Consider the following 24861-nt stretch of genomic DNA (forward strand, 5'->3'; position numbering starts at 1 on the left):
TTTAAATCCCTTGTGCTACCCAAAGAATTGAGTCTGGGGGATAACAGTGTTTGTTATGCATACAGGAGTAGCAGAACTACTCAGGCAGCCGGGATCTCAGTTGATCAATGTGTGTTCTCACGGTTAATTTCTTTTTCTTCTAGAACTAACACTAAACGCTAGGCAAAGACCTATGATTACCATCATTCCAAAAGACAACATTAAAGTGCAATGGAGATTGCCCAACATTCAGTATGAGTTTGTCACAAGGTTAGGCTTTTTATGTTCTCTTTTTTGAAGACAATATACAAGGCAGGAATCAATAATGTAACAAAAGTGGGACGGAGGAGGAAGGGGAAAAGTAACAGAGGAAAAAAAGCTTTGTCATTAAGCATTATCTATTTATTATTGCATTTCTATCCTGCTTTTGCTACCAAAGTAGCAGCAAACGAGGCAGAAGAGCGATACAATTGAAAGTGAAATGCCGTATTTTCCTGTGTATAAGACCTTTTTTTTTTGCTAAAATTTTGTAGGCAAAAATGGGGGGGTCATCTTATACACGGGTAGTGAATGCAGTGGGGGTGATTGGATGTGGCGAGCGGGTGGGCGAGTGAGGGATTGGCAGCTCAATGGCTCAAGAAATATTTGTTTCTTAATTCAGGGTTCAAAAAAATAGGGGTCATCTTGTACATGGGGGTGTCATACACAGAAAAATACGGTAAATAAAAACATTTAAAAGTTTTAATAGCATTTTAAAAGTTCAACTTGATCCTTATGGCTATTCACTTCAGGCTTCTCATGAACAGTATCTTGCATACATCAAATGCCTTGTTTAATAGGATTTTATAAAAAATAAAAAATAAAATTGAATGCCATTAATGAAGGAGACTCAAACAGGGAAGGCATTTAATAAATGGGGAGCTGTCACCAAGAAGGCCCCGTCATGGGACAGTATCAACCATGTGTAACCCATTGGCAACAGGGGTGGCATTTTCCCAGGTACTTTGATCCCAAGCTGGTTAGGGCATTGCATGCTAGTACTGACACTGTGAGTTGGGCACAGTAGCTCACTGTTAGCTAGCGCATCACCTGCAGGACTACTTACACTTGGCCTTGTCTGGCTGCAGCAATTTGGGTGCTGCACTCTGCACCAGCTGCAGCTTCCAGGATGTCTTAAAGGACAGACCCCTGAGCTGGAGGCACAAGAACTCTCAAGACTAGACCAAAGCCCTCATGCCTTTCAGGAAAGATAAAATTAATCATGTTTGTGTGCCTCTTCCACGAATGGTCCAGAGGGTGGCAACATGAGAATGGGTCTTTTCTGTGGTGGCTCCCTTTTTGTGGGATGCTCTCCCCAGGAAGGCTCACCTGGCACCTTCATTACATATATTTAGGCAGCAGGAGAAAGCATCTCTCTTCATAAGGCCTTTGGCATTCAATGTTTTTGTGGAAGCAGTGGTTATTGGTTCATTTTTGTTTTATTATGATGTATTTTGTGTTCCCAATTTGCATTTTTATGATGTGAACCACCCTGTGATCTTTGGATGAGCAGCGTTATAAAGATTTAAATAAATTAATGGGGATTAATGGGTGGGAGGTCACTCAAGCATGGACAACTGAGGCCAGGCTTTGCCAGTCCAGGAAAAGTCATAGCTGATGAAGCAACTTACATATGTTGGTCATCATCACTCCTTAATGCTTGGGACTCTGGTAACCCATTGGAATCTGGAGCACTTCCAAACTATGAACATGTTCCTCTAGAAGGAGTGCAGTCATGTTGTTCACCTAATTCCTAGATACGGGAACTGCTTACTCACAGCACTTCTGTCTTATCACGATTTAGGCTCAGTTTATTGGCTCCCATGAAGCCATTGTTTTCGGATACCAGTCCAACAACTTCAACAACCTGTCCAGATTCAGGTTAACTGGAGAGATGGAGCACTGTGTTCATAAACATGGAGAGATTACTGTGTGCTACAAATATCACTTGTAGTTTTCTGTATTACAGATCCAAGCTGCTTGTCACACCATACATTGAACACTGTGATGTAGTTGGGGTTGTGAAATTTGTGGGAAGGACTCAGCGCACACGGAAAACAGGTTATTTTTAAATATTTTTGTGCTGATGAACAATTAATGCAAAAATACTTTCTGAAAATGTTCAACATTTCTGTTGTCCTTACAGAGCATGGAGAAGACTTCTTGATCTATCGTTGGGTGCTGGTTGCTGATGGAACCTCAGATAAGAATCTCATCCTGCAATTGTTTTCTACATCTCAGCCTGAAATATTTGAGAATATTCACCCAAGTATTTGTTTTTTTAAAAAATATCTCTGCATTTCTCCCACCCCAAATCTTGTAATACCTTTTTTCTTAAAAGTTTGCTTTAATTTTGGGTAGTGGCAGACAATACCATTGCAGCTCCTTCTAAAGCCCCTGACAGAATAGTAGAAATGAGGAACTGAAACTTGCACATCTTTGCGTGTGATGGTGCTCAAGCAGGTTTATATATATTTTCTCCCTTGTTTCTGAAGGGAGAACTACCATATTTTTCTCTCTATAAGACACACTTTTTCCCTCCTAAAAAGTAAGGGGAAATGTGTGTACGTGTTATGGAACAAATGCAGGCTGCGCAGCTATCGCTGAAGCCAGGAGAGCAAGAGGGATCGGTGCGCACCTGGCTTCAGTGATAGCCACACAAAGCCTCCTGTTGCTTTTGCTGGAGAGGCAATGCGCAGAGAGGGAGAGCTGCACAGCGCCCCTTCAGCGAAGCGGGAGGAGAAACAGAGCCCCTTCCGTTTCTCCTCCCTCTTTGCTGGAGAGGTGCTGAGCAGAGAGGGAGAGAATATTTTTTTTCTTGTTCTCCTCCTCTAAAACTAGGTGCGTCTTATGGTCAGTGCGTCTTATGGTGCGAAAAATACGGTATATATGAAGTACTCTCTAGCAGTTATCTATGAGTGGCTTAAACCTTTGGTGTAAATTTCATGGCCTTAAATCATAATCCAAAGAGTGATGTTTAGGTGTGTTGCAGGGTTTGGGAATTTAGCAAGACTTTTGACCTTTTAAAAAATAAATAGCAAGTTAAAAGTCGGAGATGATGTGTAGGCTTGGGCCTGAGCAATATTGCAACAGACCAAGGGTCCATGTAGTCCAACAACATCCTGGGCCAATTAAATTCTATTCAGAGTAGATCCATTGAAATTAATGGACCTAAGTCAGTCATGTTCCTTCATTTCACTGCCTGCTCTGAGTAGGCTGAGTACTGGATATGGCTCCCTACAGAGGACAGATAAATGCTTCTGCAAAGCCCACAATTAATCTGTAATCTTCCACCTCATCTACCTAGTTCTCTCCAAGCAGAAAATGTAATAAACTAGGATCTGGTGAGTACTATTTGAAACTGCAGGTGAGGGCTCATGTGCTGGAATACTATCTCTGCAGATACTATTGCTACACAAAAACACTATTGCATCCACAAGATGCTTAGACTAGAACACCTCTGACATTTGATTTTTCTATACAGAGAACTATTTTCAACACAAAGGAGGCATGCATGTCATCTAAAGTGATGCAAACCAGTAACTGGTTTTTCTCCTCATCTGCTGTTTGTGAGAACGACAACCAAGTCACATAGTTTTAACTGCTTGGTAGAACAAAAATTTTAGTTTGGTTGAGCTAGGAATTGTAGGAAGTGCAATAATAATAATATAATAATAATAAATAACAATAAAAATGCTGCCATTTGTTTCTTTTGCTTTAAAACCTGATAGTTCTGAACATACATAAATACTGAATAGTATGTGTGAAATAAATAAATGAAATGAAATAACATTTATGGGAAAAAATGATGCATTCTTTCTCCATCTCCAGGGTCACTTTTCGTATGTACACACCTGAAGGTGATCCGAGAGACTGCAGGGAATAGCTCCTTTCCATCTTACCTGAGAACTACTAATGAAAGTCAAATGTTCATTTGCGGTAAATAAACCCTAATTTCATAATTAATACATAAAATTTGTAACATACACCTTCAAGTGCTCATGTACATCTTAACCACATTTTTTTGTTCCCCTTTTACCTTTGGGCTTCAGCCATTTTGTTTTTCACTTTTGATTGTAATTTATTTTATTTTATTTTATTTGCTTTAAAGGCTTCCTCAGCCTCAGCCCTCCAGATGTTTTGAGACTACAATTCCCATCATCCCTGACCACTGGTCCTGCTAGCTAGGGATCATGGGAGTTGTAGGCCAAAAACATCTGGAGGGCTGAGGTTGAGGAAGCGTGTTAGGTCTGTATCTGCGGGATTCTAGCAAGAGTACTGCATCTCTGGTGTTGGAAATAAAGCCAGGGTCACAGAGAAGTTGCAGAAGAATATTAAATCTCTGGCGAAATGGTACACTACAATAACTTCATAGAATCATAGAACTGTAGAGTTGGAAGGGACCACAAGGGTCATCCAGTCCAACCCCCTGCAATGCAGGAATCTTTTGCCTAAAGTGGAGCTTGAAGCCACAACCTTAAGATTAAGAGTCTCATGCTCTACTGACTGAGCTATCCCACAGACTGGTCTGCGTGCAATGAGCCTCTTGGGCAGCTTAGAAACTGCTGCAATTCTTTCATATCCCCACACGGTCTCTAGAATCCTCATCACCAACATTCCCAATACCATTTATTAATTCTATAATGTTCTTCACGGAGCCACCACCTGTTGAGTTCCCTTCCTGTTCTGCGATTCTATAATTCTATTGGCACAGTCACTTATAAAAAGTTGTTGCTTTAAGATTTTGATACTTTTATTAGGCTTTTCACAGCCTTTGTTTGTTTGTTTTTCTTAACAGAGTGGCACAGAGGCCAGCCATATGAAAATGAAGCCAGAGTAAGAAGCATTGCTCATTGGAGGAGGACTCAGGAAGGAGCTTCTCTTGCAAGCGAAACTTTCATGGGCGGATATTATCCTTTGCCACCAGCCCCAGACACTTTTCTGAAGTGCTGTGAAATTGCTGCAGGTGTTGTGTTTTGTTCTGCATTTTCATTCAGTCATGCTTGCCACTCGGCAATAGTCATGTTATTAAACGAAATATTTATGTGCAGCTTTATTTACTTATTTGTGCAGTGGTGCCTCACAAGACGAAATTAATTCATTCTGCAAGTCTCTTCGTCTAGCGGTTTTCTCGTCTTGCGAAGCAACCCTATTAGCGGCTTAGCAGATTAGCGCTATTAGCGGTTTAGCGGCTATTAGCAGCTATTAAAGGCTTAGCGGATTAGCTGCTAAAAGGCTATTAGCGGCTTAGTGGCTTAGAAAAAGGGGGTGGGGAGCGGAAAAAAATCTCAAGACTCGCAAGACATTTTCGTCTTGCGAAGCAAGCCCATAGGGAAATTCGTCCTGCGAAGCGCATCGAAAAACGGAAAACCCTTTCGTCTTGCGGGTTTTCCGTCTTGCGAGGCATTCGTCTTGCGGGGCACCACTGTACTTTTTAGTAAATGATCACAATGCTAAACAACAAACTATACCGGTAATAGTCATACACTAAACCAAAAGGTAGAGGAGGAATGGGGGATTTGTTTGGGAAGTTTATTGACGAAGAAGAAAAATATTAAACTATCAGAGCAAGTCAGTTAGCAGCGTTTTTAGACAAAGATTTACATATAGCTTCCCCAGCTCTTTACATATATATGTGTGCACCTGAAAGTCCCCACAATGTGGGGTAGAAGTCAATAATATATATGTGAGTCAGTAAAATGAAATTATTCCAGTACAAGATTAAGATGAACACACACTTCTGACCTCAAGGGCCCCCACATATCACATGTACCAAGGACTTGCAGTGCTTGGGTGAACAGTGGGGACTTTTATTTCCTGTTTGTAATCTAAGGGTGGCCAGTAATGAAAATCAATCAGAGGTTTATCTGTACCAATTTAAAAGCAATAATTTAACACTAAGTGCTTTTCCATTTGAATCTTTTGAATCCTACATTCATAATTTTGGTAGTATTGTTTCTTTAAAACTAAGTTTATTTTTAGCCAAATTATAACAATTTCAATTATTTCCCAATTAATACAATTATCCAAATCAACTTCCAGTTAATACATTTTAGTTATAGTGGTTCACTGTGTGGTGGATTGGATGCATTTCTGTGCAAAGCTAAGATTCGGGGGATTATTATTATTATTAATATTATTATTATTATTATTTTGCAGTTGATCCAGTGTTGAAAACCATCAATGAAATTGGGGAGGAGATTGGAAAACTGCACTACAGGGAGCACAAACGCATTGCTATTCGGGGGATAATTGGTGCTGTGAAATATGTCGACTGCAGCATCGTATCTGCTGATGCCTCAGTTCAGGCGCCAGTTCAGGCTCCAGTTCAGGCTGCAGTTCAGGCTGCAGTTCAGGCTCCAGCTGAGGCTCCAGTTCAGGCTCCAGTTCAGGCTGCAGTTCAGGCTCCAGTTCAGGCTGCAGTTCAGGCTCCAGTTCAGGCTGCAGTTCAGGCTCCATTTCAGGCTGCAGTTCAGGCTCCATTTCAGGCTCCAGTTCAGGCTCCATTTCAGGCTGCAGTTCAGGCTCCATTTAAGGCTCCAGTTCAGGCTCCATTTCAGGCTGCAGTTCAGGCTCCATTTCAGGCTGCATTTCAGGCTGCAGTTCAGGCTCAATTTCAGGCTGCAGTTCAGGCTGCAGTTCAGGCTCCATTTCAGGCTCCAGTTCAGTCTCCATTTCAGGCTCCAGTTCAGGCTCCAGTTCAGGCTGCAGTTCAGGCTCCATTTCAGGCTCCATTTCAGGCTGCAGTTCAGGCTCCAGTTCAGGCTCCAGTTCAGTCTCCATTTCAGGCTCCAGTTCAGGCTCCAGTTCAGGCTGCAGTTCAGGCTCCAGTTCAGGCTCCAGTTCAGGCTCCATTTAAGGCTCCATTTCAGGCTCCAGTTCAGGCTCCATTTCAGGCTCCAGTTCAGGCTCCAGTTCAGGCTGCAGTTCAGGCTCTATTTCAGGCTCCAGTTCAGGCTGCAGTTCAGGCTCCATTTAAGGCTCCAGTTCAGGCTCCAGTTCAGGCTGCAGTTCAGGCTCCAGTTCAGGCTCCAGTTCAGGCTCCAGTTCAGGCTGCAGTTCAGGCTCCATTTCAGGCTCCATTTCAGGCTCCAGTTCCGGCTCCATTTCAGGCTCCATTTCAGGCTCCTTTTCAGGCTCCAGTTCAGGCTCCAGTTCAGGCTCCATTTCAGGCTCCAGTTCAGGCTCCATTTCAGGCTCCAGTTCAGGCTCCATTTCAGGCTCCAGTTCAGGCTCCAGTTCAGGCTGCAGTTCAGGCTCCAGTTCAGGCTGCAGTTCAGGCTCCAGTTCAGGCTGCAGTTCAGGCTCTATTTCAGGCTCCAGTTCAGGCTGCAGTTCAGGCTCCATTTAAGGCTCCATTTAAGGCTCCAGTTCAGGCTCCAGTTCAGGCTGCAGTTCAGGCTCCATTTCAGGCTCCATTTAAGGCTCCAGTTCAGGCTCCAGTTCAGGCTGCAGTTCAGGCTCCATTTCAGGCTCCATTTCAGGCTCCAGTTCCGGCTCCAGTTCAGGCTGCAGTTCAGGCTCCATTTAAGGCTCCAGTTCAGGCTCCAGTTCAGGCTGCAGTTCAGGCTGCAGTTCAGGCTCCAGTTCAGGCTCCATTTCAGGCTCCAGTTCAGGCTCCATTTCAGGCTCCAGTTCAGGCTCCATTTCAGGCTGCAGTTCAGGCTCCATTTAAGGCTCCAGTTCAGGCTCCATTTAAGGCTCCAGTTCAGGCTCCAGTTCAGGCTGCAGTTCAGGCTCCAGTTCAGGCTCCAGTTCAGGCTGCAGTTCAGGCTCCAGTTCAGGCTCCAGTTCAGGCTGCAGTTCAGGCTCCAGTTCAGGCTGCAGTTCAGGCTCCATTTCAGGCTCCAGTTCAGGCTCCAGTTCAGGCTCCAGTTCAGGCTGCAGTTCAGGCTCCATTTCAGGCTGCAGTTCAGGCTCCAGCTGAGGCTCCAGTTGAGGCACCAGAACAGGTATGGTGCTTGAGAATTAACAGTATAAGTATTTGGATACTATGTTTTACAATTTTTTTTTACATTTTTAAAGAAGAAATAGAGTTTGAAAGGCTTAGTTTAGGTTTTTAAAAGTTTAATGTGGATGTTCCATTTTTTAAGAAAAAGAGTATTCGAACTGATATTTAAAACTTTCTACATGTGGGGAAAAAGGTGGAAATGAATCGAGAAACTAAATGGGGGGTAGGCAGAACAATTTATTTAGTAGATCATATTTGAAAGACTGTAGATATCCTATAAACTAATCCCTATGGTTCTGATACTGGAGTTGAATCTAGATTAGGGTTTAAAATATAGTGGTACTTTGGGTTACAGACACTTCAGGTTACAGATGCTTAGCGTTACAGACTCCACTAACCCAGAAATAGTGCTCCAGGTTAAGAACTTTGCTTCAGGATGAGAACAGAAATCATGCGGCAGCAGTGCGGTGGCAGCAGGAGGCCCCATTAGCTAAAGTGGTGCTTCAGGTTAAGAACAGTTTCAGGTTAAGTACGGACCTCCAGAACAAATTAAGTACTTAACCTGAGGTACCACTGTACTATTAAGAGAGTTAATATGGATGGACAATGGACGACCTACAGGGAATTGCTGCATTTCACAGGGGGGGAACCCAAATTGAAATCAATGGAAAACCTAAGGAGCCAAGTTACGGACTGTTTGCAATATCATCAGTTACATGATATGTTTAAATTAGATAGACAGAATAGTCTAAAATGACTTCTTATTAGACTGCGAAACAAAAGATGAGCTAGTTAAAGCCTCAGTGACACACTGGGCAGTAGATAGAGGGCACAACATAGATTTCTAACCTCTGGGAGAAACTTTGGGAAAGTGACTTGAAATTTACAGCACGTTACTCTTTGAAAGAGAACTATTTGAAAATGATTCATAGTTGGTCTCTAACTCCAAGTAGGCTTGCTAAGATGTACAAGACAGAATCAGATAAGTGCTGGAAGTGTAAAGAGGCGGAGAGAACTTTCTTTCATATTTGGTGGACATTTTAAAAATGTAAAAGGGTTCTGGGAAATGATTTATAATGAACTGAAAAAACATGTTCAAAATAACTTTCCTTTCTGTTGGCGATGACTCGGACTGAAATCCCTAGGTGTCAGGAAAGGTTATTTATGTATGCAACAACTTCATATATATATTCATGTATATGTGAAGAATGGCTACCTAGAAGTTGCTGAATTCTTTGTTTTTGAATAATAAGGCAAAATATCTCCTGTTGTTCATATTCTACAGGCCAGCCAGGAACCTGCAGCAGGCACTTCTGCACAAACCTCCCAGCCACCTGAACAGCAACCTACAGGACCCAGAAAGTGTCAAGCGAAGAGAAAGAATAGGATTGTGGAGTAAGCTATTTCTCTAAAATAGAATTCCCTTTCCGTTTTTGTTGGCATTTGTCTACGTTGGGCCACAATCCTGGTTCTGTTGACTTCCCTCTGAGCAGGATTAGGCACACTTAGCATGGGAATTGTGTACTTTTCAAATGAGCTGCATCAATGTTCTAAAATGCCTTAGGTTATCATTTGCAAAGGAAATCACTTTTGCATTGCAATACCATGACTGGCCTCCCTCTGTCTTGGGAGACACTGGAGGTGTGTTTTCCTTTGGGGGTGAAATCAAACCACGGGAGAGTTACTGTGATTGCTTTGGCTGTGAAGACCGATACGGTTGTTGCAGCTGGGACAGAGGATGGCATCTGGTTGTGCTGTTGCAAATGCACCATGGCAGATGCACCATGCTCCCACCGGTTAGATCTGAATAGATATTTGGGAAAGACCTTGCTAAATGAGGTAGTTAGATCTGGGCAAGAATAGGTTCAAAGCATCAGGATTGCAATACCAAAGAGACCATTTAAATGATTGATTGATTGATTGATTGATTGATTGATTCGAAATAATTTATTTCACCTCTTTTTAGATGGCTCTTAACAATGAGTTAACTTTTTAATGTTTTGTGGGTGCATGTGAATATGTGCAGAATCCAATATAGCTTCTAGATAGGACTGTGGCTCCAGAAAGTGCCCTTGTGTGTCATACGATGCTACTTAACTTATCAATAGAAAACCAAAGCTGCCTACTAAATAAAATGTTGCCTGACTGATTATTCATGCTTCACTAGTGCAGCAAGCAAGAAAATAGCACAAGTGGCAGATTCTCAGTAACTTCTTGATTTCATTGGATTTTTCCCGTTGCTTGGTCCCTGCTCCTGCCTACCTAGCAGTTCGAAAGCACGTCAAAGTGCAAGTAGATAAATAGGTACCACTCCGGCAGGAAGGTAAACGGTGTTTCCGTGTGCTGCTCCGGTTTGCCAGAAGCAGCTTAGTCATGCTGGCCACATGACCCGGAAGCTGTCTGCGGACAAATGCCGGCTCCCTCAGCCTATAGAGCGAGATGAGCGTCGCAACCCCAGAGTCGTCCGCGACTAGACCTAACGGTCAGCGGTACCTTTAGCTTTTACGCCTAATGTCTTTACCTTTTACACCTAATGCCAGTTGCCCTATCAATGTAGTAGCACAAACATGTCATCACAGCTGCTTCGAAGTTAAGAAAAAGGAGGTGGTGTCATGTCTGCTTTGGCCCTGATCATAAGACCTAAGTGACTGCTTTAGTCAGTAAAACTAAGAGAGTTCTATGTGTCGAAATGGTGATTACTGGCAAAATGGCCAAGCAGCCCTATAATCCCCCAATGACAACTCTACTATTGGTTTTTATAGGTCGGATGAAGATGAGCAGGATGCATCGGCTCCAGCGCGAAAGAAGCGCAAGAGAGGTATGTGTCTTCTTCCTTGAAGCCTATCTGAGTGCCAGCCTTTTATATTAAAATAAGCAGCACCGGAAGCCTTAGCAAACTTAATATGCCTTCCTAATCTTTTATAGTAACATTATATGTTGTTTAGTTAGTAAAATTCTAGCTAAAGTGTTGTTTTTTAATCCAGGCTTAGTTGCCTAATGCCAAACGGAGATGATGGAGGAGAGATAACCTTGCTGCTTCAACCAAACCTTTCATTTTAATTTCAGTGAATCTTCCTTCCGGAGGCTCATATGCTACAAGGTCTTATGTTACAAGGTCTTACCCTGTTATTGTGAATAGCAAGGTGATTTCAGTTACCGTAGCTAAATTGCATACGTGAATTATCTAGCTTGGATCTTCCTCATTTCCTGCTGGCCAGTGCTGCTGCCCCATGATGGAACCCTAGATTTTAATTCTAGAATACAAGGCAGCTGATTTAGCGCTTCTGCGCATGAGCGACCACCAAAACCCAGAAGTAACCCGTTCTGGTACTTCTGGGTTTCGGCGGGTTCATAACCCAAAACAACTGCAACCTGAAGTGACTGTAACCCGAGGTATGATTGTACTTATTTTAAAGAAAAAACAAAATGAAGAAGCCTACATTAAAAAAATTAATTAAATGAAATAGGGTTCCCATTTATTATACATGTAAACTCAGCAAATGCAGTGCATGGAAGAGAGCGAAATAAACTGAGTGAAATAAACAAAAAATCCATTCTGGAATAGTAATCATTTTGCTGGATTTTCTGATAGTTTACAATCTGAAAAGTGCAGGAAACACTAGCTAATGCTACTTTGTATTTATTTTCTTTTGAAAATATATAATAAAAGCCTATATCTACTGTGCAGTGGCGTAGCGTGGGGGGTGCAGGGGGGGCCGGCCACACCGGGCGCAACATCTGGGGGTTAGAGTTAGGGGGCGCAAATCCACGGGTTAGGGGCGCAAATTACTTGCCTTGCCCCGGGTGCTGACAACCCACGCTACGCCACTGCTACTGTGCTGCTAATTCCACATGCACACAATTTGGGGAGGTTTTTTTTCTGGTTTATTGAAAATCTAGAATAATATTATAGAAGTAAATGGAGATTAACAACACACTTACTATCTTCATATTAGGAGCTTCCAAAAAGAAGCACGGTGGGTCTGCAAAACGTTCACCAGGTTCCTGGGAAAGTAGCCTCTGGGATAAAATAAAAGACCGCTTGGAGCAGCACTTGCATTACAGCAGAGTTTTCCCTGAAAGCTTTCCGTCAAAATTTAATTATGAAGCTGGATATTTTCTCATGCAACGGTACAATCTCCAAGAGGCCAAATACAGATATGTGCCAAATAAAGAAGATCAAACTGAGTATGCCTGTCCTTATGAATACTATCAAGTGACTATTGTCGGTAAGTAACCACCATCTTTGCAAAACAAAATTCAGCATCCCATTGGGAAGTGCAGGGGCATGCAGGCTCAACAACTCTGGCTCCCCCCAAAAATATGAAATAAAGTCAAACCATTTTTGCAGGCAAAAAAATATATATATATATTCAACCTTCCTATGCCACTGGGGAAATGTTAACAGTTTTGTCTGGGTGTTGAAAGAATAATATTTGTTGCACAGAGCTAAGAGGGAATGGATAATGTATCTAATGGTGTGGTTGGTTTTTTGTTAGAGAGAGCAAGAGGTCAGAGTTTGCGGGTATCTGGGTTCAAAGGCAACTTGGCGGTTTTGGACTGGTGTTTATCTCACAGTGTGACATACTCCACAGGTTTGCTTGGGGGATAAAATGGACAGAGCAGGGAGAAAAGATGGGATATAAAAACATAGTTAATGAAGAATATATAGAGCAACTGTAAGGGGAATAGTCTAGGATCCAAAGAACCTGCTTTTACTTCTACACATTCGAGGGGGGGTGGATTTGTGTTCTTCAAATAGCAGGCCTCTCATACTGTATATGGTAAGTAATTGCTGAAACTCAGGAGATTTCCCCCCCCCCCCAAAAAAAAAGAACTAACTCTTTGGACAGCAGCCATAGTATGCCTTTCTCAAACTTGCAGCACTTGCTTCTTGAATACATAAATAATGTCCTCTGCATTTCCAAAGAAACCAGCCCTGCATTTTAGTGGAATGATTTTAGATAGATTGCAATTTCAAAATCATAGCAAATGCAGAACGGTGCAAAGATGTGGGGACGAAACTGAACAAGGACACATTCATTTATATGCTTGTAAGAGGGTCCAAATGTGGAAGAACAAGAAGGTAGAATATTTGACTAGATGGCAGCATTTTCAATACAGGTGTTGAGCTTAAGTTGAGTATTAAGGGGTGTGTGTGTTTAAAGAGCTTGGAATATGGATAGGGTGGGGTGGGGTGGAAGGGCAATGCTGTCTTGCCCTATATTAACAAGAGCACAATTTCCAAGTCTTGAATCAGGGGGGAGGGAGATTATCACTTTGCTTGATACCAGTAGTATATCATTCAGGGAACTTTGTTTGGTCCCAGAAGGATATTGTTGGAAACCTGTGAGGGTATTAAAGTATGTAAATGGCAGAGCATACCGATGAAACTTTGTGTTCATAGTCAGTATGTTGGGCATCAGCTGTTGGGGCATGAGCCAGAACTAAGTCACATCTCAACCTAAATTGGACTTGTTTAAGAGACAACTATGGGGGAGATGAACAGATCGACCTATGTCTGTCTGTCTGTCTGTCTGTCTGTCTGTCTATCTATCTATCTATCAGCTATCAGCTATCATCTATCTATCTGCAGTATCTACCTACACAATGATTAGTGTTGTATGTTGGGGGGAATCAAATATACAGCTAAACAGTAGATTACTGAGGAATGCAATAGAAGTGGTGGTTTTTTATATGTTTTCAGGGAAATGTCTGGGCCATTGCAAATCAAGATTCTGATGTTTAAGCTTGAAGTCTTTGGTTCAACTCTTTGTCAGGTTGCCATTAAAAGAGTAGACACTGCTATTTGGATGAGCGATTTCCCTGTGCTGAACGAATTGTTAAAGACAACGAAATAGTTCATTATGCTAGCTGATGGTAACAAAATATATCCATCTTTTGTACAGGAATGAATCACGACACAGCCATAGATGTTGCCCTCCTGCCTGTCTGTTACGCTGAAAATTCAGGTTTACTTCAAGCAGCGGGCATGGAATGTGCTACGGTGGATTTGCCTAACAAAAGTGGGACCTCAAGTCAGAAGAAGATTGCCCAGGCCCTTTCTCGTAAGAACTTCTAGATGATATTGATGGTTTGCTTACATGCCCCCCAAATAAGCAAGCGTAGTTGTAAATGAAGGTTTGCCACGTAACAGACCTTAATACAAAACCTTTCTTTTATAATTGCCTCCTGGATCGCTTGTTATCTAGTACGGTTTGCCTAGCCTTGTTGCAGTGTTAAACAGTATAGGTCTAAATGCATAGCTTCTTCCCTGAAGAGATAGCAACACTGTTAAATAGTGGCTCTTCTAAATTCCAACCATTTGCTAATTGGCAAATGTAAATAATTACAGTAAGCAACAAAGTGCACGGATGCTTCAATGAGCATATTTCTTTGCATGTGCTTGCCTGCATAATTGTGTCTGCAAAGGAAATGGTTTTGAATATTTGACCCGCAACCTAATAGAAGATTGCAAATTACCGTATTTTTCGCCCTATAAGACGCACTTTTCCCCCTCCAAAAATGAAGGGGAAATGTGTGTGCGTCCTATGGGGCAAATGCAGGCTCCTTGGCTTCAGCGATAGCAACGCGAAGCCTCCGAAGCCTGCGCTCCAGAGGCTTTTCATTGTTTCCGCTAAGGCCAGGAGAGTCTGCTCTTTGAGGCTGGCGGTGGGGGAAAGCAGCGCTTCCCCCCTCGCCAGCCCCAGAGGATGGGGGGCAGCAGGAAGGCGCGCGACGCCATCCCGCTACTCTCCAACCCGGCATTGAGGCTGGCGGGGGGAAAGCAGCGCTTCCCCCCTCGCCAGCCCCAGAGGATGGGGGGGCAGCGGGAAGGCGCAGGACGCCATCCCGCTACTCTCCAACCCTCCTGTGGGCTTTTGTGGGAGATGGGGGAATTCCCCCACCTCCCACAAAAGCAGGCAAAAGCCTTGCACTCTTTAAAGGGGCTCCGCGGCTTCTGCTGGCTTTTCTAGGAGGTGGGGGAATTCCCCCACCTCGTAGAAAAGCCCGTAGGAGCTGCGCCGCTCTTGGGGGCTTTTCCCTGAGGAGGGAGAAGGGACTGACTGGCCGAGTCCATCCCTTCTCCCTCCTGTGGGCTTTTGCAGGAGATGGGGGAATTCCCCCACCTCCCGCAAAAGCAGGTAAAAGCCGCGTGCTCTTTAAAGGGGCTCCGCGGCTTCTGCTGGCTTTTCTACAGGTGGGGGAATTCCCCCACCTCGTAGAAAAGCCCGCAGGAGCCACTCACCCTTTGAAGAGCGCCCCTCTTGAGGGCTTTTCCCCGAGGAGGGAGAAGGGACTGACTGGCCGAGTCCGTCCCTTTTCCCTCCTGGTCGAAAAGCCTGTAGGAGTCGCGCACGGCTCCTGTGAGCTTTTGCGGGAGGTGGGGGAATTCCGCCACCTCCCGCAAAAGCAGGGAGAAGGTCTTGGAGTAGCGCACAGGCTGCGTACAGCCTGTCCGCTGCTCCCAGAGCTGCGGGGGGGAAATCATATTTTTTTCCTTGATTTCCTTGATTTCCTTGAAAACTAGGTGCGTCCTATGGGCCGGTGCGTCCAATAGGGCGAAAAATACGGTATGCTTTTCTGTTTATTAGTGCCAGCTTTCCTTGTGTCATGCTGTCTTCCCGGATATGTGAAACAAGAAGGAACTGGAAGCATTCTTTATTGTGTCAATCTTAGAATTTTTATCTTCAGAAACTAGAAGCCTACAGATATGCTGGGTGGCTGTTAGATAACACCCTAAACTCCAGTGTTAAAGTAATCTTCTGAAATGGAAGCAGTTGCTATTTATTTATTTATTTTGCTTCATGCTGAGTTAATAATTCCAAACAAGAGTGAAATTTCCCCCTTTTCTTCCTATTTATTTATTTATTTATTTATTGGCCAAACACTGAAATGAGCTGAAATTCTGAAGACTTTGTCCTTGCTGTTGAGAAATTTGGATGAGGAGGATTCATCCAGATGTTTTTGTTCCCTGCTTTAGGCACAGGGAATTGGTTTTCTGTAGAGTATTTTCCTTTGCCATCAAGTTGGAAGCAGGGATTGATTCTCTGCCTTCCCCACTCTGCTTTATTACCTGTTCTGGGTGTAACATTGATGATACTCCTGGGAACGTAACAACAAAGCAACTGTTAAGCATTTGTTTTTTAGTACTAACGTCCATATCTTTGTGTTTGCATACTAGGTGGTGGGCTGGTGAGAAAACCTCTGATCTGCATCCTGGATATCTGCTCTTTGGGAGAAGGCAAAGTTGAAGTCTTTCTCAACAAAGTGTATCTGGCCACAGAGTAATTTAACAAGACAACGTTCAACTTTGGGCCTTGGGAGAGCACAGTTTTTGTTTTTGTTTTTTTAAATGATATTTATTAAAAGCTTTTAATAATTACAGAAGGAAAAGAGAAAAGAAGAAGCACAGTAAAAGAGAGAGAGAAAGATAAAGAAAATTTTTAAAAATACATCAAAAAAGCAAAAAATAAAACAACACCTCCACCCCACTAGAGAAAAAACAAAAAACATTTAAAAACACTTCCATTTTTCACAACTCTATCCTTCAATGACTTATTTCCTCGACCTCCTCCCACCTCCCTTTTTCGTATTCCAGTTAATAATTAAATCAGCAAATTCTTTCCATCTTTCACTGCTTACTATCGTTTAATTATCTTAATCCATTTTAACCTTATCTTCCCATCCAAATCTTAAAATTTATCTATATTTCAATCTAAAAAATAAAAAAGTCTTAAATCTTAAATCCTTAAATCCTAAAATCTTAAGTCTTAAATCCTTATCATATTTCTACTAAAGTCATATAAGTTCATTCCACCATCTCCCAACATTCCTTAATTATACCATATTACTCTAAATAATTTTTTTTAAAAAATTCCCAATCTTCTTCCCCCGTCTCTTCTCCCTGGTCTCGGATTTTGTCGGTATTTTCTATCAGTTCCATATAGTTCATCAACCTGATGCTCTTCTATCCGAGGCTCTTAACTCTTCTCCCTGTCCTGTCTGCAAGTTTCTTTTAGTGCCAAAAATTAAGTCCCCAAGGGCTTCCTTCTTAGCAACTCCTTGATCCCATCTCAGCAAATTTGCCTGTACTCCATATTCAAAGTTGTAGTCCAAAAGATGTTCCAAGGCATACTCCACAGGCCCTTTGAGATTAAAGAACTCCACTTTTCCAGTCTCTCCCTCAGTGCCTCCCTCCATCAGAGACTCTGCCCATCTTCCCTTCTTCAGTCCAGGCGGGGCACTGTCTCTCCGATTCTGGCTCTCAAACTCCATCACCTCAGAATTCAACTTATGCCCATCAATTTGTTTCAGTGGGGCCAGGGCCTCCACTTGAATTTCTTCTTGAGGTGCAGAAGCAGTTTGTTCCATCTTCTTCTCCAAAACTTGCCGTTTCAAAATTGGTTCCTGAGTCACATCCCAAGCAGTTCCTGTAAAAATGTTCACTTTTTGTTCCAAGTCAGATACACTTTGTCCCCAGGTATCCAATTTCTTTATCGTCAAGTCCGTCTTTTCATGTAATTGTTCCAACAGAGAATTTATTTTGTCAAATGCGTTCACTAGAGCTTCTTGTTTTTCCATTCTTATCCAGGGACTTTCCAAGGTCGCTTATTTCACAGCCTTTGTTTCTTACTGGAAAGTTCCACTTCGCAGTTATAACAGTTGCAACAGTTCCAGAAGCTCCCTCTATAGGCAACAGTTTCTATTTTTTGTTATTCCAAATCAAAATCCAGTATCAAAGTTACTGTTCAACTTTTCTCCTTTTTAATTGCCACAAGAACAATGCAAAAAATATCTCTCTCTATTCAACCGTCCATCAGGATATATTCCATTCCCCGTTATTAATTTTTTCAGATCGTAAAACTTTTGACAGCCCGATCCTAGGCTCGAAACAGTGGTAAATTAACTCGTCTCCCTCACTCTCCTGCAGGTTTAAACCATCCACAAAAAGTTCCCCCCTCTTCTCCTGCTTCCGAGTGGGTATTCAATATCGTAAATGGTGAAAATATAATACTTTGCAGAGTACTTTCCCCAGGCTTTAGCTTGTGACGTCTTTGCTTTGATCTGTTTACAAAACGGAAGGCGGACTTCCTGTTTAGACCTTCACGTTCAAATGCCAAATTTAGATGTTTGGTAGTCCAATTTTCTGTTTACTTACGAATATTTACTTAGAGTCCAAATGTCCACAGGAAAAGTCGGCGCTTTCTGGCAACAGCAATGCGGCTTCACTCCTTGAAAAAAGCGGTTGATTCGATGTACCGCGCCGCTCACCCCATGTCACTCCAGAGCCCCGAAACCGGGTCTCCCCGCGAGTAGGGGAGGCGCAAAAGGTAACTGCCACATCCCAAGTCCACAGGCTTCTTCTGCCCGTGGTTTCTAGCGGGTCTCCGCCTCGCCGTGGCGGTAAGACCCTAGTTTCCAAGGAGCGGATTCCTCCGAGACGGAGGAAATCTGCCATTACCAGAAGCACCAACCTGGAAGTCCGGGAGAGCACAGTTCTCCATGTTGCTACACTTTGTTTTGCAAATCTGTATTGCATTTTACTGACAAGTGCAATATTGTACTGAAATATACTCAGAGTCAAGAGTGGATTTCATGCTCTTTATTCAGCTCATAGTGGTGAGGAGGGAATGAAAGTATTTGGTTTATATACATTATTTACACAATAGGCTGCACATAATTGGCTAATTCTGGAATTCTCCTGTAGGCCAATCTGGTTGTGGATTCACTTCTATCTGGAGCTGGATTGGGTGGCTCCTGCCGACCAATCATACTGCTGCATTGTTCTAGGACCAATCAGACTGCTGCATTCTGAATCCTATTGTTCTAGGACCAATCAGACTGCTGCAGTTTGGATCCTATTCAACTCAGTACATAACATGTACGAATACATTTACTTCAGAACTGTACATATGGTGGTGGGTTTTTCCTTGTATTAAGATTTTTTAATAGTTTGCAGTAAGTGAGAGAAAACTAATTTAAATTTAAAGAAAACAGCTGGGAGGGTTCACAAATTAGTTTAATTATACAATGTATTAATTCTTAATATTGGTTTCCCCCCCCCCCTTTAGTATTAAGGTTTACACTTTTCATAGAAATATAAGATAGTTAAGGTAGATTTTTTAAAAATAGAAATATAAGATAGTTAAGGTAGATTTTTTAAAAAAAGTCCTTATTGTTTCTTTTCTCAAATTGAAATTTTCAAATTATTAAATGATATATAATACTTTTGATATTCATATTTTCTGGACTTATCTGTATCTTCTATCTTTAATAGAATAAAATTGAGCATTAAATGCAGCAGTTTTGTTGTTATTGGCTTCCTTCTGTCTTGGGAGACAATGGAGGAGTGGGCCATTGGTAGTGAAGTCAAACTGATTGAGAGTTACAGCGCCTGCTGTGGCTGTAGAGACCGACGTGGGAGAGACATGTTTCGTTGCAGATGGGGCAGGTGAAGGCATCTGGTTGTGCCGCTGCAGATGCACCATGGCTTTCCTTCTCTCTGCGCTCCTCCCAGCAGTCATTTCTCCTCTGGTCACTGATTGACTGTCTCCACTGAGATCATCTGCAAAGGATTCCCATACATCAGGGTTAATAGAGGAAATAACGGGGTGAGGTGGGGACCAGGAGCATGGTACAATGCAAATGCAAATTTTGTGCACTTTGGCTTGTTTCAGTTGGAATGAGGATTTAAAGGGCTAGGGGAGGGAATGCATGGCGGAAAGTATTATTTTTGAAGCAGGGCTATCTTCCCACATTTCAAAATAAGGGAAGTAATGCACATTAGCATCTAAGGCACACACACATGCCCGACACCCCCCCCCCCAAACATAGATTCAGAGTCTAGAGTTACCTAACAGAACCACGGAGGGGGGTAGGAGGGTGGACCCAAGTCTTGTTAACCTTCCTAAATACAGTGGTACGTCGGGTTACATACGCTTCAGGTTACATACACTTCAGGTTACAAACTCCGCCTGCCCAGAAATAGTGCTTCAGCTTAAGAACTTTGCTTCAAGATGAGAACAGAAATTGTGCAGTGGCGGCGCGGCGGCAGCTGGAAGCCCTATTAGCTAAAGTGGTGCAGTTTCAAGTTAAGTACGGACCTCCAGAATGAATTAAGTACTTAACCCGAGGTACCACCGTACTGCATAAGGTGCATTCACCTTGTTTCGTGCTTTCAAGACCATAAGGCTATATACCTTATTTTTTTGCTCCATGAGACACACCTGACTGTAAGACACACCTAGTTTTTAGAGGAGGAAAGCAAGAAAAAAGCTCCCCATCCCAATTTGACAGAATGTGCGAGGGAGAAAGAACTCCCTCTGCACTGGCTCCTGGCTGCTCTCATGCAAGTCACAGAGCCCCTCAGATGGAGGGAACTCTAAAGAGTGTTCTAACGCCCTCTTCCCCTGCCTCGCCTCTCCCCACCCCCTTGCGCGGGTGCCGCCATTAGGATGCTCACATGGGCGATGTGCCATGCCCCCGCCACTCCAGTAACCAAAGTCCCCAGCTCCGCTGCTGCCAGGGACCACACATTCGCTCCATAAGATGCACAGACATTTCCCCTTACTTTTTAGGAGGGGGAAAGTGCGTCTTATGGAGCGAAAAATACAGTAGTTTATTCCGAATGGTTTATCTTAGGCTTTATCTACCATGACCTCCAACCAAAATTCAATCTGGTGGTCTTCTTTCAGTTGTAGCCACTTGATTTGTCACTTGCTGGCAATTCCCCTAAGAAAAGCGGACTTTTCTGTCTCATTTGGAGTAGAGAATAGGCAGGATGTAAAAGCCTCGTGTAGAACCTTTAACCCAAACCACTTTATAGCAAGCCCCTTTGTGGCAATGAAGGGGCGTGGGGAGGGATGTGATGCAGTGTAGAGGAGAAAAGCGTCAGAAATATAGGTGTGTGTGTGCATGTGTGCGAAGGCTACCGACCCAGGTTTCTGCACTATGGCTCTAGCATCAGGCAGCTTATTCCCCTGAGATAAGTACAGTACACTGAAATGGAGATGACGCAATGAAAGATCTAATGAAGCTGGAAGGAGTGGTGTTGCTTACCTGCCTCGGATTGAAATTTCAGACCGCTCGGAGAAGCAGCAGACTGACAACAACGGAAAGTACCTACCAATGCTTTAAGGATCAAGCAATGAAGGAAGTGGGGGAAATCAGCTCTGCCTGCTTCCTGGTTCTCACTGGCCTGTTGGGAGCTGCACATGCTTTTGGGGTCAAAGCCAATGTGAGCTTGCTTTATTTCAACGCCTTTAACAACACCTCAGAGAGTGACAGGTGTGAATGTGGTCAGTTTGGGGTGGACTCTCCTGTGGCAGATGCGAGGGGGTTGGTGGTCATTCCCAATTCCACCAATCACCAAGCCTGCACTTGGAACACCGAGTTTGCTGCTGCCGCATCGCCATGGGTTGCCCTGATTGCAAGAGGCAACTGCACTTTTTCAGAGAAGATCAACCGTGCAGCTGCGCAGGGTGCAGAAGCTGTTGTAATCTACAACTCCCCTTCGCGTGGTAACCGCACAGCTTCCATGGCACATCCCGGTAAGTCCCGTTATGATCATGTCTCCATGCAGGAAATATTCTGTCTCGATAAACACATGCTCTCCATTTAGGAAAGTTATCATCTCAGCATCTGTAACAGGAGCACATAAATTAGCAGCTCCCAAATCAATCTGAAATGATCGCTTCAGATAATAATTTAAAGCAGAAGACCCCCCTTTATCTGGGGTCTGACAGACGGATCCCAAATAAGATTCAGCCAATGGATTCTGATTGGGGGTGGCAGAGAGATAACCTTCTGTTGTTGACCGTGTCTGCTTGAGCATTGGATTCATAGATCACTGTGATTATTAACCATTTTTATGGCACTTGTAGTATGCAAGAGAAGTGGCCCCAACGTACACTTCCTTGGAGAAGTCAATTTGAACTCAGCAGGACTTCCAAACAAATATGTATTCCTATTGAGATGGATGTATTCTGCATTCTACCCCATTGCTCCTTACACTTTCAACGACCATGTGAAATTAGAACCCATTCTTACAGGTGGGGAATTGAGGCTGAGATAGAACAGTCCCCAAGCTCACCCATTATGGAGCTGCCATAAGAGCGCAGCTCCCTGCAGACCGAGTTTAACATTCTGTTTGCCTTCTGTCCTCTAAAAATAATAAAACAGTAACCCCGCCATAGTATGGGGGTTTTTTTGGTGGAAAGGCTGTGGCTTGGTGGTCGACTTTGCACACAGAAGGTGCTAGTTTCAATCCTCAACATTTTCAGCTAGGGCTGGGGGAGGAACCCTGCCTGAAACCCGGGAGAGAGCTGCTGCCAATCTGTGTGGACAGTACTGGGCTGGAGTAAAAGGCAGTGTCCTATGTCCTGAATTCCACAAAGAACTAGATACTGTGAATAATCCTGGATACCTTTGCACCCACAACTACAGAGGCACACCTCTCTCTCTCTTTGGGTGGTAGCCAGCAATGTGGATCCCACTGAAATATATTCTTAGCATAAATCCTTCTGTTGTTCAGGCTATGAGTGTTTATGTAGCTAAAATGGCATCACCCAGTTAATCCCGCACCCCACCCCAAACATATATATAAACAAAGGATAAATCCACATGATGCTGAGAAAAAGCCCATGCAACAGAATGAAAGAACAACAACCCCCATATAGATATATATCTCTCCTCTCTTTTCCCCCAACCACAAGATGTCTATGAGAAAAGTTTCTCTCACTACATGTAAGCGAACTGTGAAAAAGACTCTATGAATTGAAAGTGGAGACAAATGGTGTACTTTCCCCTCTTTGTTTGTTTTGTAGCACAAGAAAATATTTAATGAAAACTATAAAAAACGCATTGCCCACACATAAGAGGGAGGGTGGGTATGAGCAGACCTGGGCAGATAAGATTTGCAGAAGTAAAGGTAAAGGTAAAGGGATCCCTGACCATTAAGTCCAGTTATGGACGACTCTGGGGTTGTGCGCTCATCTCACTCTATAGGCCAAGGGAGCCGGTGTTTGTCCGCAGACAGCTTCTGGGTCACGTGGTCAGCATGACTAAGCTGCTTCTGATGAACCAGAGCAGCGCACGGAAACATCATTTACCTTCCCGCCGGAGTGGTACCTATTTATCTAATTGCACTTTGACGTGCTTTCGAACTGCTAGGTTCGCAGGAGCAGGTTTGCAGAATTACCCCCCCCCCCAGAAAAGGGGGGAAATAACCTTAAGGGTTTAGGGAGACCCAAAAGCAGTCCAATGGGGACTGTGTATCCTCAGCTGCGATAGAATGTTGACACACTGTTGGGAGCGGGGGAGGGCAGAAAATTGGCAAAGGGTGGGTGACAGGAAGAGGAAGCAACCCCATGTTGCAACATTTTGTTGCAGATTCGACTCGTTTCTCTCGGATAATCAAAAATTACAGACTGGAAATTCAGAAGCAACCCCGTGAGATGAAAACACAGGAGACTCAGAGAGAGCTAAACGGCCTGTAAAAATAGAACACCTGTGTACTGCTGCACAGGATTAGTTCAAGGTTTGATGAAGCCTCCAAATTCCCAGCAACCTTCAGCAATAAAACATCAAGGGATTAACTGTATATAAAAGCACATATTGTTATGTGCGCCTGCTGTCCATTTAATCTATTTTTCTGATAGCAAAGGAGTCAGCTTGACACCTCCTGATGCTCAGGAACAAGAGATGAAGGTTGTAGATAAATCCCTTGTTGTTGATGAAAAGCACCTGCTCACCACCTCCATAGGTTTCTGTTAAAGATCACTAGTCACAGATATATATACTTTTCATGACTCCATCTGTCCCTCTCCCAAGCCTGTTGAGCTGAAATCCGGTCCATTTTCATTCTGATGTAGCTTTCAGTGGGTCTTACTCTCGGATAAGCATATAGGGGGTTGCTGCCAAAATCAGCAGCCACCACTCAGGAGTGGATCAGGTTGTCAATTCAAGCTTCTCTCTGTTTTTCATTTCCCCCCAATCTTAAATTGTATTTGGCACATTTTTAAAATCAATTTGTGATCGATTGATTTTTAAGTCCTCATAAAAAATCATCAGTGTACATTCCCCCCCTTATTTTGGCAAGCAATTTCTCCTAAAATAATACATTTTGTGTGTGTTCTTTTCACCGATATATTGTTATGAGTTAAGACTCCCTTAAATTTCTTGGTCCAGTAGGCGCTATAATTTGATTAAGGCTTGGAGTGCCAAAAGCTAATTAAGCTCGGCTTGTCTCTTGTCTCAGGTGACAACTTACCACATTTTTTTTTCCTGGTGAGGCAAAAAGTTACCTAGGTCCTTGCTTTGGTCTGAACTGAGGGCACACAGTGGTTCAAATGTTGCACCAGGATTGTAGAAACCAGCAGCAAATTTTTAGTCATCCATGAAGGTTACTTCATGACATTGAATCAGTCACATTTCTCTTAGCCTTGGCCTACCTCGCAGTGTTGTTGTAAGGACAAAATGGGAAAGAAGGTGTTGTTTGCCACCTTAAACCCCTTGAAGAAAACATTTGTTTATCTATTTAAAGCATTTATATCATGGGTAGGCAAACTAAGGTCCAGGAGCCAGATTCGGCCGAATCGCCTTCTCAATCCGGCCCGCGGACAGTCTGGGAATCAGCGTGTTTTACATGAATAGAATGTGTGCTTTTATTTAAAATGCATCTCTGGGTTATTTTGGGGGGATAGGAATTCGTTCATTTCCCCCCAAAAATATAGTCCAGCCCACCACATGGTCTGAAGGACGGTGGACCGGCCCGCTGCTGAAAAGGTTTGCTGAACCCTGATTTATATCATGCTGTTCGACTGAAAAAGCCTTCCAGAGCTGCTTACATCCCTGCCTTCCATGCTTATAGTCTAAAAGGCATGAGACAA

At 43.2% G+C, this 24861-nt stretch overlaps 1 protein-coding gene across 1 annotated transcript in view; it reads left to right on the forward strand.

Annotated features, from left to right (window-relative positions):
- The window catches only part of RADX (RPA1 related single stranded DNA binding protein, X-linked), a 28451-nt gene extending 12149 nt beyond the window's left edge, over positions 1–16302 (forward strand). The window contains exons 4-15 of the mRNA XM_083422236.1: positions 144–249; positions 1988–2079; positions 2165–2287; positions 3850–3957; positions 4817–4984; positions 6178–6320; positions 7863–7970; positions 9255–9364; positions 10732–10787; positions 11926–12198; positions 13879–14037; positions 16155–16302. Coding sequence (XP_083278362.1) covers positions 144–249; positions 1988–2079; positions 2165–2287; positions 3850–3957; positions 4817–4984; positions 6178–6320; positions 7863–7970; positions 9255–9364; positions 10732–10787; positions 11926–12198; positions 13879–14037; positions 16155–16261 — 1553 coding nt within the window. The 3' untranslated portion in view covers positions 16262–16302. The remainder of the gene's footprint in view (positions 1–143; positions 250–1987; positions 2080–2164; positions 2288–3849; positions 3958–4816; positions 4985–6177; positions 6321–7862; positions 7971–9254; positions 9365–10731; positions 10788–11925; positions 12199–13878; positions 14038–16154) is intronic.
- The last annotated feature ends 8559 nt before the right edge of the window (positions 16303–24861 follow it).

The sequence above is a fragment of the Podarcis tiliguerta genome (genome assembly GCF_965153285.1).
Source record: "Podarcis tiliguerta genome assembly, chromosome: Z".
NCBI classification, from domain to species: domain Eukaryota; kingdom Metazoa; phylum Chordata; class Lepidosauria; order Squamata; family Lacertidae; genus Podarcis; species Podarcis tiliguerta.